We start from the raw sequence: 14,755 nt of genomic DNA, 5'->3' as shown, positions 1-14,755 counted from the left end.
AAGTGAACATTGTTTGGAGACAATTAGCATGACCTAGAAATTAATGTAAATTTTTGTTTTTTTACTTTTCAATATTGAAAAAATTACAATAATTCATACTCTTGAAAACAATATCGCTATCCGGAAGAGCAGGCATGCATTTTTTCTCCTCTGACATGGCATTAAGAACTGGGTGTGGCCGACCCACATTCACTTGCCAATGTCATAGCATCAATGGCAAGTCGAAGTCTACCATGTTAATTAATAAAGGCCCGGCATATTAAAATGTTTTCACGCCACCGTGACTTTCCCTGTCTGTCTCGGAGCTCAAGTAGCTATGTATCTAGCCATTGGAGTGTGACAGTTTCCAAACTTTCATTGATAAAATCCCATTACAGTAAATTTGATGGACGCGATGTTTGCATCGATAGCTAGGTGAAATCGATCATCTCGTGGACCCCGACGAAACCCACTCCCTCCGATTGCAACATCCCATGACATATTAACTTCATTAGTACAATTTGATAATGTTGTAATTCAAGTTAGTGGATGCTCATTGACTAAGAGGGACAACGTGGGAACACCCGAGTTGTGTTTCAATGTTTATACCTAGGTAGATATGATGACTTTTCAGTTAAAATTTATATATATATATATATATACACACAGACATTCAGCACGTGAATAAAATTACATTACGTGTATAGACCAGATTGACACCTGCCCACTGACTATTTACCCAGAACTAGAAGACTAAAGTTTGTATGGTAATGGGTGACTTTTAATAAATTTTATAGAGAAACTTAGTTCATAAATTTGATTAACTTATCTGTGGTGAAAAAAGAGGGAGGTATCTCTGCCAACTAAATGATTAACTAAATGAAAAGCAACGTGGTCGATTAATATGAATTGGATCAAACGATTCAACGTTTTTTCTTCTTGAATAAACGTTGCGAACTCGAATATTACGAATAAAGAATATTCTTGACTATAAGAGTTTTATTTTTTAGCGAATTGATTCGATTCAAATCGAATTAACTGCAGCCTATTGAATTTTTGGATACGAGAATTCTACGCCAAAAAGATATGAATGAAATGCATTGCATGCCCCCTCTTTCTGTATATTTCAAACCTTTGCTTTATGCGTTCAAAGTCTCCCAGACAATTGACCCACAAGTCTCTCTCGGAATTTAAAATCCAGACTTTGATGATCCCATCGATCACTATATGGTATTATCTTTCACACTGACTTTTTCCACCGGCACTGAAGACTTCAAAGGGTATTGTTTTCTGGCACCGAATTTAATTCTATTTTACGCTGACTTGCATTCCACATATTTATTTCTATTCCTCAGAAACCCTCACACTACAAAATGAGAAAGATAACAGAAATTTCGACTCATAACGTGAAATGCCCAAAGGAATTTGCATATGCTTGACATTTAATGGGAAGTTGAACCTTATATATACTGAGTATTAACGGAAAAATTGGGAAGCTTATCCTGTCCTTCTATGGAGTTAAATGGTTTCATTCTTTTTCAATCTCGATCAAACTCTTTTCCTTTTTATTTTTTTATTTTACTTTTTGGAGCTCTTACCACATTTTATGCAATGATAGGTACAAGTTAGTTGAGTTCCGTCCAAGTTCCCCCCAGTATTTCATGGCCCGTCACTTTTGGTCCTAGATTGATATTATATATATATATATATATATTTGGTTAGGAGTGTCTAGGAGATAATAACATATAACAACGAACCAAATGTGTAAATAATTAATTGCGTGGTGGATTAGTTCATTTCTATCTCCGAAAGCAATCATCCGAGCATATATATATATATATGTGTGTATATTAAATCTATCAAAAGAAATATATATATATATATATATATATTATATACATATATATGCGTGTGCGCGTATTGTTATGAGGTCTCTCTTTACTGACTCTGACGGACTTCTAACGGCCTGTCGTTTTCGGAGTGCATAATGGATCAAACTTCCAAAGTGCCATTAAGAGGGGACATTGGCCAAATTTTACAAAGGCTATTACATGAGTAAGTCGTCGATATTCATAGTTGTTTGCACAAAATTGAATCACGACTCCTTTTCCTTTCCCACTCTTCTAGAGGGGGAAACACGATTCTCTCCCCCTCCTTATATACAATTCGAAAAAAGGAAATCGAACCGAAGAAAATTACAATTTATCTTAAGTTGGACGCGTATATGAGCAACATAACATATTCGGTTAGAGGGAATTGCAATCTTGTATGATTATGTTTTATTATGACTGAGAATTTATGTGAATGCGTATTAGTTTTATATTTATGGAAAAACAGTTTCGGATCAAATGCGCTTTTTTTGTTTCTCTTTTTTTCTTTTCGGTGCATGGATTATATTGCGGTATCTCAATATTACCATCATATATTACCATCATATATTTCATATTCCATGAGCATCTCTCGATATATATATATATATATATTCGTGGTTAGTAAACGGGGCAAATGCCCAATACAAAAGAAAATAAAGCATCTCTAGATATAATCAATATTGGATTGGATTACTCTGCTTGATCATTAAAATATGTACTTGTTACAATTATTTTTTCCTTTTCAAATATTTTTCATCATATATACTGCTTAGTTTTTTTTTTTGCTGAATAATGTATACTGCTTAGTTGCATGCACGTACAGCATAAACTATTAAATGCATCACATACTTAACCCTTACTACAACTTCACAATGTAAACGAATGCAAAGTTTAGAACGGCAATTAAATTCAGAACCCCTTGATCAAAGATCGAGCACGAGTATCAATTCATTGACCTGTACTACTTCGGAGAACTGCAGTTAAATCATCGATCAAAGGAATTGGACCCACCGCTTTTGATCCTTTGAAGTTCTTATTTCCAAGGGCGTGTATAGATACCGGGTATATCCGAAATCGGTCGGAACCTATCTGTTATGGTAGGATCTCAGTAACTTGTATTGAAAATAGGGTAGGATTCGAGTATTAAAAAAAAAACCGGTGAAAATCGGTTCCGATTCTTATATATAGATTATCCAGAATCGAAATCGAAATCGATATTTGAACCCGAGTAATAATTTTCCAAATTATATATATAGTTATATTCAGAAATTTCTATATTTAAAAATATAGTTACTAATTTTAAAAAAAATCTAAATCTATGCTAATGTCTTGCGTGATTATTGATTATTGATGATATATTTTCAATTTTATTTAGAAAGAGAAAAAAATTTATAGGTTTCAACATATTATATGAAAGTCATGGTATAATATAGATTCCGATTAGGTTTCGATTTTAGGAGAATCTGGTTCTAAAATCTTGAAATATGTCTCCTACGAAGCATGATCCGAGTATAATAGAAAAACATGATACCCGGACCCGCACAACCCTACTTATTTCAATCTACCGAAATAAAAAAAATCTTATTTCAACCCATCCGTAGCAACTCCCTCCTCTGTCTCTCTCTCTCTCTCTCTGTTAACTGTTATGTTCTTCTGCAGGTTCTCATACTCTCTCCGAACTATTGAGCAAGAAAAAGAAGCCTTTTGCTTAACCAGACAAAACTTACAGAATGCCACTGCTTGTCCTTCTTCTTCTGCTGCTCGCCGGTCTGCTTCTCTCTCCGCCGCAGGCCCTGTCCCTGAACCAAGACGGTCTCTACCTCCTCCAGGCCAAGCGCGGTCTCTCCGACCCCTTGGGCGCCCTCTCCTCCTGGAACCCCCGCGACGCCGCGCCCTGCAACTGGACCGGCGTCGTGTGTGACCCCGCCTCCGCTGGCAGAGTCTACTCTGTCGACCTCCACAGCTCGCAGCTCGCCGGTCCCTTCCCCATCATCCTCTGCCGCCTTCCCTACCTCTCTTCCCTCAACCTCTCCGACAACTTCATCAACTCCTCCCTCCCCTCCGACATCTCCACCTGCCAGAAACTCACCGACCTCGACCTCTCCATGAATCTTCTCGTCGGCTCCGTCCCGGGATCCCTCTCCAAGCTCCCCAATCTCCGGAACTTGGACCTCTCCTACAACAGCTTCACCGGTGAGTGACTGAGCTCTCCACGTTCCCCTGTTTGTTCTATAAATATTAACCTAGTAAGATGCGATAATGCGGTTTTTTTATTTGCTGTAACATGTTTTTCACTGCTGTTTGTTCCGCATTTCCGAGCAGAGATCGAACCGGGTCTCGGAGAGGCCCCGCGGCTCGAGTCGCTATTGGTCGTGTACAACCTCCTCAACAGCACTCTGCCCGCCTTCCTCGGCAACATCTCGACCCTCAAGATTCTCAAGCTCCCTTACAATCCGTTCACTCCGGGCCCACTCCCGAGCCAACTAAGTAACTTGACCCAGCTCGAGGTCCTCTGGCTCAGCGGCTGCAACCTCGTCGGTGAAATCCCAGACAGCCTCGAGAAACTGACCCGCCTTACCAACCTCGACCTTTGTATGAACCGGCTCACTGGTCCAGTCCCGAGTTCACTTACGGGGCTGAGAAGTATATACCAGATTGAGCTGTATAACAACTCTCTGTCTGGCGAGTTGCCATCGGGATGGTCCAACTCGACGACCCTAAGAAGGTTCGATGTGTCCACGAATCAGTTGAGTGGGACGATCCCTGCCGATCTCTGTGATTTGCCTTTGAGTTCGCTCAACTTGTTCGAAAACCGGTTTGTAGGGCCCTTGCCGGAGGGAATAGCTCGGTCCAAGAATCTGTACGAGCTTAAGCTATTCAACAACCAACTCAGCGGCCCCCTCCCAAGTGACCTCGGGAAGAACTCGCCACTTCAGAGCCTCGACCTGTCCTACAACCAGTTTTCGGGTCAAATCCCCGAGAACTTGTGCGCGCACCGGCAGTTGGAGGATCTCGTGCTGATCTATAACAACTTCTTGGGTCCGATACCTTCCGATTTGGGTCAATGCACAAGCCTCAATCGTATCCGTTTGAAGCACAATAAGTTGTCCGGATCAGTGCCTGACGGTTTATGGGGATTGCCCCATGTATCTCTCTTCCAAATCGCAGAGAATGCACTCTCTGGGCAAGTCTCAAATTTGATCACCGGCGCTTACAATCTCTCCGTTCTGGATATATCGAACAATCTCTTTTCTGGTTCCATACCTGATGGAATTGGCTCATTACGAAGACTTGTGGAACTTTACGGTAGTAGTAACAACCTCTCGGGACAAATTCCAGACAGCATGGTCAATTTGATGGAGCTGAGCACGCTGGATTTCAGCAATAATGAATTGTCAGGGGAGATTCCTGATGGGATTAAGGCATGGAAGATGCTAAATGAGCTCAACTTGGCAAACAACAGATTGTCAGGCCAAATTCCAGAAGAAATCGGAAGCTTGCCCGTGCTTAACTATCTTGATCTTTCCGGGAATTATTTTTCAGGAAAAATCCCGCTCGAGTTACAAAACCTGAAGCTCAACGCGCTAAACCTGTCAAACAATCAGCTCTCAGGTGACCTCCCACCAATGTACGCAAAAGACGTCTACAGAAACAGCTTCCTGGGCAATCCCGGACTGTGTGGTGATCTACCCGGTCTCTGCCCTAGGAGGGTCGAAAACAGGAACTTTAAGTACTTATGGATGCTAAGCTTGATTTTTGTGCTTGCGGCCATTGTTTTCGTGATCGGAGTGGCATGGTTCTGCTGCAAATACCGGACCTTCAAGAAATCGACCAAGAAAGGGATGACGATCTCAAAGTGGAGATCCTTCCACAAGCTGGGCTTCAGTGAGCTCGAAATTGCCAACTGCCTCAGGGAAGATAATGTGATCGGCAGCGGAGCTTCAGGGAAAGTCTACAAAGTCGAGTTGAGTAACGGGGAAGTAGTCGCAGTGAAGAAGTTGCGGAAGGCAACTAAGAGAGAGGATGAAATGTTTGGATCCGAGAAAGATGGGTTCCAAGTCGAGGTCGAGACTCTAGGAAAGATTCGACATAAGAATATCGTAAGATTGTGGTGCTGCTTTAACAATGGAGATTGCAAGATGTTGGTCTACGAGTACATGCCGAATGGGAGCTTAGGGGACATGTTGCACGGACTTAAAGGAGGTTCCCTGGACTGGCCCTTAAGGTACAAGATAGCACTCGATGCAGCCGAGGGTCTGTCATACTTGCACCACGACTGTCTCCCCCCGATCGTTCACAGGGATGTGAAGTCGAATAATATTCTGCTGGATGGAGAGTTTGGGGCTAAAGTTGCAGATTTTGGGCTGGCCAAGATCGTTAAAGTCGGGAAGGGTGATGAGTCGATGTCAGTAATCGCCGGATCTTATGGTTATATTGCACCAGGTACCTTCATTTACCGTTCGGTATTCTATTTCCATACAGATTATGTATGCCTTAAATCAAAATGACATCTGCTCATGCAATTTGGCTGCAGAATATGCCTACACTCTCAGAGTGAACGAAAAGAGCGACATATATAGCTTCGGAGTCGTCATTCTCGAATTAGTGACAGGGAGACCTCCAATCGATCCGGCATTTGGGGAGAAAGACTTGGTGAAATGGGTCTGCGCCACGCTAGACCAGAAAGGACCCGATCAAGTGATCGACCCCAAAATCAGTCCCGTTCACTGGAAAGAAGTGTGCAGGGTACTTGATGTCGGCATCCATTGCACGAATTCCCTACCCATAAACCGCCCCTCGATGCGGAAGGTAGTGAAGATGCTGCAGGAAGCAGGCGGGGGGAATAGCAAAGAGAGTACTACCAAGAAGGACGGGAAGCTCTCGCCATACTACTACGAGGACGCTTTTGATCCATAAACAATGGATCCAAAACCTAGTCGTCACAACCTTAAGATGTAGAAAACCGAATTTCAAACTCATCGAGAAATATTTCTTCTTTTCGCTATTAGATCAGCAGCTTAGCGAGTCTAATTATGTCAGGTGGTAGGACTGGCGAAGTAACATGCAAATAGTGAAAATTTCAAATGCAAAGTTGGAAGTTAGAAACTTGAATTTTCATGTCAAGAGATTATGGGTCCTACTTTGAATTTTGCCCTGCATTTTTTTGTCTTTGTTGAATAGGTGATAGTGAATGTATCCATCTGTATGGATTGCACATCCTCACATTGTGTTATCTTAAATGGGGAGGGGAGGACGGTGGGTTAGCGTTGGACGATTGCCTTTGATAGGCCGCCTCTCATTTATAGTATGCGTTGGGACCCTTTGCCTTTGTCTTCCTCCATGGCAATTGGCAACTTCAGTTTACCCCTTGCCCATTTTTCCGCCATTAGTCGTGACAATGACTACTGGATTTTAAAACTCACTATTAACTTAGCCCAAAAAGACCGGGACCACGCCTTGCACGGACATGATTTTGAAATAACAAGGAAAAGGGTTTGTGATTAAGTAAGATCTTGGATTCGAATACTGTGAATAAATAAAATATATATTGAGAGAGTTTTACTCTCTTAGTAGACCTATCCGACTCGAACTGGATTAGTTGGGGCCGCTGGGCTTACGAATACTATGGTAGATATCGAAAAACTTACGAGAAAGGCGTGTGATTCTTGAATATTTCTTGAGCTTGTATTTTGGGCCCACTTGTTCTCAGTACTGGGCCATGGCGAAAGAGAACCGACGGAGTTTCAACTTGAAGCCCATTTTGAACTAATCAGTTTAACGCGGTTCAACCCAATGTGGAACTGATCATTTTGCACTCTGCAGTGGATTGGGCCCTAACATTCAAAGGGCTCGCGAAGTCACCCAACTACCAACTACACGGTACACATGAATGGAAATGAAATAGAATCGATCGAGGAAATGATGACTTCTTAACTGCTAAACCAAACAGTTATTGCTATCACAGAATATCCTTGATTCATAATTTTGTGTTATTTCTTCAACGTGTTATTATTTTCAGCGTGTTATTATTAGTTATTACATGTACGATGGCTTATAATTAATTGAGAAAAATGCATAAGGACATATTTTTTGGACATAAGTGGCAAAAAGTCCATCATAATTGGTGTTGTGTGGTGTTGGAACATAGGATGGGCATTAAAATTTCCAAAAACAATTATATGGAAGGAGTATCCCAAAAGGGAAAGAAAAGATTCTCACTTTTCCTCTTTTTTTGTGAGGTTCCCGCCTTCTAATTCACGAGGATGACAATGATGTCTCACATGACACTATTTTTTAATTCTTTCATTTATTTTCTTTATAGAAAAAGGAAAAAGCGAAAGAAGAAATAAAAAAAAATGTTGGAGAGAATAAAGGTTACCTAAATATGGGGTAAACAGAACATTCTCTATGGGACTTTGGTCATGATTCACGTTGCGATGAAGTGAAGAAACACTACATATATATTATAATTAATACTAATAACAAAAAAGAGTAAACCTTATTGCATAGCCAAAATGCACGCTTGCTTGCTGCACACCAATAAAACTATGAAACAATTAACGAGAAATTGCGTCGAGTCCGTGCATTATAACAACCGTAAATTAACACAATGATTCGACAAGTCCAAGTGATCGACAGCACTAATCTTCGCGAGTGGCTGCGTTGTTCTATATGAGAGTCGATCTAATATAGACTAAAAGCATGTCTCGATTTTGCAGCAAATCAAGTGAGGGTGGCTGGTTGGTATTATATTATATGTCCAAAAGATTGAGAGTAAGTGAGGGAACTGTCAATGTCGAGCAGTAGAGAGAGAAAGAAAGGGGGAGAGGTTTCTTGTGTTACATGATAAGTCTACGTGAAGAAATAGATATTGTGGTTGGCACTCGATGATATGTCCAGATTTTTCTCATTCTTCCACACACATAAAAACACACATTTTTTTTAGCTTTTTGTGCACTCTAGGGCGACCCCGGAACTACATCTTTCCTTCTCTATCCATTGCTCATTTGAGAGCTCAGCACAGCAGCCCTCTCAATCAATATTACATGAAATCATTATGTGAATAAGCCCTTCTTAAGATAACGCATATATAAGACGTGTGTGACACTGTCCGAGACCGAGCTTAATATGTATATATAAACTTTTCTTTGTCTTTTAAACAAGGGGGGAGAGAGAGAGAGAGTGCGCAATTGAAAATAGGTTGCCCCATCTCTACTCAATCTCGCCCAATGAGTTTTCGTTTAAACCTTAACCAAAGGTTTTATTGCATCTAAACGTCATGAAAACTTCCTTTAGACAGAGAGAGAGAGAGATGTGCAAAAAGGACCCAAAACCCACAAACACTTATTCTCCTGCGACTAGTGACCATGTCAATCACTGAATTGATTAAGCAACACCAACAATCTTAAGATCCACGCAACCCTAACAATATTCATCTTATTGAACCAGCCTTTATTCATTTTTCTCGGTGACAATTAAATCTAAAGTAATCTCAGCCTATTGCCCTAAACTAATCCATTCCTGAAAAGTTGCCTTGACCATGATCACAAGATGCTTTCATTGGCACCGGATCATATTATCGAACCTTTTATTTAGGTATGGCAAAACAAAACACTAAAAAGAAAAAGGAGTTTGTGTGACACACCGTCTATCCGTCTCTCTATCTCTGTGTGTGTCCGTGTTGTGGGTGATCATCTTGTGTGTTTCACCAATCATTGAAAGGACTGAAAAGTGGAGGGCTGATTAGAGAATTCAGTTCCTTTCCAAACCCTCAAGATGAAGGTCAGTTGAGGACAATAATTTTTTATTTTAAGGGAGGACAAAATAAGCTTTTACAACACTCACATAGAGAGAGAGGATTGCTTTGATTTATTTACTTGCCTTTCCCTTTTCTCTATAGTTTTATATATGTACATATATATAGCACTTTCTCTCTCTATTCAACCCCTATTGGAATTTTGTTTTATCTCTTGGAGATAAGAGAGGGTACAGAGAGAAGTGATCATATGAAGATCCCCTCTAATTAGTCTCTCTCTCTCTCTCTCTCTCTAGTCTCCAAGTCTCTCCACTGTGGGATGTGATCATAACTTAATATAAGCAAAAGGGATCAGAGGAAATGACTTGGTGCAGTGATCAGAAGACGGGACAAGATGATGACCAGTCAAGGGAGACAAGTTCTGTTGATCCATCTTCCCCATCAAAGACCAAGGAGCAGCCTGCAGCCATTGCTAATGCTAAAAGCTCTCATCAACTTCATCACCATCAGCCTCCTAATATCCCAGTCAGAACTTGTCCTTCTTGTGGCCATGAGATCAACCTCATCAATGATCAGGTGATTTAATTTTATATTCTTATGCTTTGTGGAGTCCTGATACTAATCAAACACGAGACAAGTGCATTTTCTACATCGTTTCCCGGGCAAAACTGAAGTTATCATGTCAAACCTCATTAAGGAAATTATCTTATTCTTTCTGTCCCGATCCATGTTACGTTACATGGTTTGAATAGCTGCTGCATTCCAATTGACTGCAGGGTGGAGGGATTAATGAATTGCCGGGGCTGCCGGCGGGAGTGAAGTTTGATCCGATGGACCAAGAGTTGCTAGAGCACTTAGAGGGGAAGGTGAGGTCTGATCAGCGCAAGCTTCACCGCCTCATTGATGAATTCATCCCCACCCTCGAAGGAGAGAACGGAATCTGCTACACGCACCCAGAGAAATTGCCAGGTCTTGAGTTACTTTATATTGCCGGCCGGATTATATATATAGTTTGTTAGATACCATAAAGTCTTGAAAATCAGTAAAATTTTCAGTTACGTTGTATCCTTAACAGTCTATTGAGATCAGAATCATCCTATTCATGTATGTAGGAGTGAGCAAAAACGGGCAGATCCGCCACTTCTTCCACCGGCCCTCCAAAGCCTACACGACTGGTAACCGGAAACGGAGGAAGGTCCACACTGACAATGATGATCAAGCCGGTGGCGAGACAAGGTGGCACAAGACTGGAAAGACGAGGCCCGTGTTCGGGAAAGGAGAGCTCAAGGGCTTTAAGAAGATCCTTGTGCTCTACACCAATTATGGCAAGCAAAGAAAGCCCGAGAAGACAAACTGGGTCATGCACCAATATCACCTTGGCGACAACGAAGAAGAGAAAGATGGGGAGTTGGTGGTTTCCAAGGTTTTCTATCAAACACAACCTAGACAATGTGGGAACAACAACCATAACAATCATAACAACATTAATAGCAATCTAGGGGTTGGAAAGGGTTCTTCAATGGGTGTTGGGTCGAAGATGAATGGGACAGTGACGCCTGAGGGTTCCCATTGTTTGAAGAATCAAGCTGTGGTGGAGTACTTCAATTCCCCTTTCATATCTTTTGATCAAGGAACACAAAATAGGGGCAATTCTCAGCAGATGTTGCCTCATTTTGCTGTACATGACGGGTCCTCTCTCGTACCAAACTAACCGGCAAAGGCGGCAGAAATGGAGACGAGTGGTGATTATCTGACCGCGCAACTCTGCCATCTCACCTGATCTAATGCGATGCACAGTCCTGTTGTTATTGGGAAAGTCAACTTCTTTAGGGAGATTATGTAGGGGATTTTGCGACCTCATTGAGACGAAGAATAAGGTTTCCGAAAATGGAGACCGCAAGGATATAGATTTTCTCAGGTGAATACATACAATAATCTTAATTGCTACATATGAAGAACTTATTATCATTCATCGCATTTCTTTTTATTATTATTGCTATATAGATTCAATTGCAGTATGCCTGCAATATGCTTTGTACGATGTATGAATGTGGCGCAACTGTAACTCTTTTAACTGTACAAAAGACATTGTTGCTGGTAGCTAGTAAATAATTTATTACGCAGAGGTATCTTCTGTTTAAAAGATTATTTTCCCTTCTAGCTTTCATGAGGCTCATGTCGTCCAATTATTAGGACGAAATTCACTACATAACCGCACCACATACAAGATACATAGAAGTTGATCTCATGTAATATGCAGAATTGCGAAATTCATCAGAAGTACTCTATGCTGACCAACCGATGCACTAACAAAAACTAATGTAACGAACAATACCCCGTGATGTGACCTAAAAATAAAAAAAAATTAAAAGTCAGATGGAAGTTGATGATATATATAGGTCCTAACACCTTTCAAGTAATGCGACGGAAGTTACTATATGATCTAAGAAAAGCTATATCTTTTACTGAGAAAGGAATATGTGTGCGGATTGGTCGGTAAATCATGTGTAAACCTAAAGCTACCTGTTGTTCATAGATTAGGAGGTTGTCCTTTTGGGATGGGCCGGAGGTTGGCAAGAAATTTGTGGCGAACATTCAAATATGGGCCGGGCGTGGGGCACTTGCGCTGACTGAGATTCTTGGGCCGGTAGCCCCAAAACCTATTCCATTTTTCTTTCTGATCTTCCTGTAAGTTTGCCTGATATGGAAACTTTAGATTCACAGAGTCTTCCCGAAAATCGCAGTCGTTGTCTAAGTTTTGGGTTCAGGTTGAAAATAGGCAAAAAGCTATGATGAATTAATCTTCTACGTGTACGGAAAGCTTTATTGAATGTCATACCTTGTATGGTTAGATCGATAGTATAGTCTGGGCCCAGTTGGGTCCTACGGCCTAAATTTAAGATAGCCCAGTGGCCTATACGATCGAATATTTGATGTAATTGCAATAAGCTTGTCCGATGGCCCATACTCGACCAGTTGATGTCATTGCAATGAGAATTCGACCCATCCACGGAAATTTAAACCGCTGCAGAAATTCACTCGATATGAGGAGACAGGTTTGGGACAGATTTCTCTTGGCCTTTGACAAAATGGTAGCAGAGCGATTCGCATTTCTTACCTGCATTCAGGGGAAGCTGCATCTTGTGCAGTATAAAAAAATCCTGCATCGGTCATCGAGTCATTTGTATACATGTGTATGTACAAAGTGTTGATGGGATCGATATGGTGCTAATTAATTCCAAGGTCCACATGGAACCTCAAAGAGTGAGTGCACCTTTAACTACAACATGCAAGCTTTCCACATTCCAGAACCAAAACCCACCTGACTTCTTCAATGATATATGGCCTTTCACATCCCTGAAGATCGTTTGGTTTCAACAGGATCGACTGAAAATCAACATAGTAAAATCTTTACAAAACTATAATTAAGCTAATATAATTTCGAGTTGAAAAGCAAGGATATGGACACACACATACGTTTCAAGGCAGCGTTGGATGGAACAACTCCTATTATATAAGATCGCAATGTACGACCAAAATAGTGCAAATTCTGTCTATATGATAGAGGTTCTGCATATACAGCATGAACCAGACAAATTTCATGCTAAAGTCCTGAAAGCTTCTCAAGAAACAAAAAGACGTAATGTAGGGACAAAGTTTTACTTCCTTTTTTTCTTCTTTATTTCCTCCCTTTTAGTTTAATTTTATCCCTTTCTTTCTTTCCTCCCTTTTAGCTTTCTCAGAGTCAATTGCAGATAAATATGGATCTTTTTTTGGTATAAATTTGTCGGACAAATTGCTTTCTCAATTTCGAGGAATTGAGTAGTAAATGTTATTTTCTCTCTCGATAAGTGCATTTTTCGAGATCCGAATTTGTATTCTCTCCTTCTTATAAAATTGATATTACTTACCCTTCAACAAATAACTTATTGGTAATATGGGTTCTCAATGAGCCGACTCCAACTCCAAAGTCTGCCCTGTTTGGATTCGAAGTTAAAATCACCATGATTTTAACTTTAACTTTAACTCTACACTACACAACAAAACACACATTTGAAAAGTCAAACTGGTGGGTCCCATATCTTATTCAAACACACAATCTCATTATACACAATTATCTACTACATCCATTTATTTTATTTAAAGTCAAACTGGTGGGCCCACAAACCCTTGTCTTCTTCCTCAGTTAAAGTTAAAGTTAAAGTTTCGTTCACTTTAACTCCGAATCCAAACGGCCCGTTAATATACACTATGGAGCCCAAGAGAGAGAAGGAAAAAAGAAAACACAAAGTCTTGATACAAGAGAATTACATCCATACATATAAACATGTTTACATATACGTATGCATATAAATGTACTCTATTTATTGCAATAAGTTCACGTACTACAATAATTTTACCCTTCTAATAAAATATGCTCGAAATTAATTTGCAGTTTCATTCTATAATTTAATAAAATTAGACTAATTTTCAGTGATTCTACAAATATTTTCCCACTAATGATCTCAATGCATTATATATTTATCTAATAATTGTATAATATGCATATTTTTATAGATATATTCCCAAAGCTAATTACGTACTTTATAAATACAAAGTTTGATGACAATATTTTTTTTATATTACCATAATTTCATATATTACAAAAATCTCATCCTTATAATAATAGAAATTAGGTTAATATCTAATTAAATAATTAATTATTATTATACTTAATTGTCACTTAATTTTTTCAATGGCCTTTTCTAATAAGCCGAGAAGATATGGGCTTTCATAATGGGGCTTGATTTGATTAAATCAATTCTCTTAATTATTTAATATATTATTTAAATAATTTTTTTTATTAATGAGAGAGCATTTATTACAATAAGATACAATTTTTTACTTATATATATGGATAAGCGCATATACGTAAACATTGGTCAACAGAAATTATATATATTCATAAATCCTATCAAATTCAAAACCTTTTGTTTGGGAAATTCTATGATGCAATTCTCATATGATGCAGTCACATGTTATTGTGCCATTAGATGACCAATCAATTATTTATTTTTATTCATTAGTAATTGCAATCTAACGATCCAAAAAATGATTATACAAAAAAGGCGATTATAACGTAGAAATTTCACTTCGATGAGTCCCCGCC

At 39.7% G+C, this 14,755-nt stretch overlaps 2 protein-coding genes across 2 annotated transcripts; both read left to right on the top strand.

Annotated features, from left to right (window-relative positions):
- The first annotated feature begins 3,432 nt into the window (after nt 1–3,432).
- Nucleotides 3,433–7,183, top strand: LOC116196438 (receptor-like protein kinase HSL1). Its single transcript, XM_031526158.1, has 3 exons — nt 3,433–4,043; nt 4,173–6,293; nt 6,385–7,183. The coding sequence occupies exons 1-3, from the start codon at nt 3,581–3,583 to the stop codon at nt 6,765–6,767; spliced, it is 2,967 nt and encodes a 988-aa protein (XP_031382018.1). The 5' UTR covers nt 3,433–3,580; the 3' UTR covers nt 6,768–7,183.
- Nucleotides 7,184–9,779: 2,596 nt separating this feature from the next.
- LOC116194275 (NAC domain-containing protein 73-like) lies at nt 9,780–11,729 on the top strand. The gene is made up of 3 exons (XM_031523049.1): nt 9,780–10,182; nt 10,383–10,575; nt 10,719–11,729. The coding sequence occupies exons 1-3, from the start codon at nt 9,967–9,969 to the stop codon at nt 11,315–11,317; spliced, it is 1,008 nt and encodes a 335-aa protein (XP_031378909.1). The 5' UTR covers nt 9,780–9,966; the 3' UTR covers nt 11,318–11,729.
- Nucleotides 11,730–14,755: the final 3,026 nt, after the last annotated feature.

This window comes from Punica granatum, chromosome 2, assembly GCF_007655135.1.
Source record: "Punica granatum isolate Tunisia-2019 chromosome 2, ASM765513v2, whole genome shotgun sequence".
Taxonomy (NCBI): Eukaryota; Viridiplantae; Streptophyta; class Magnoliopsida; order Myrtales; family Lythraceae; genus Punica; species Punica granatum.
This window is presented reverse-complemented; position numbering and strand designations above follow the sequence as displayed.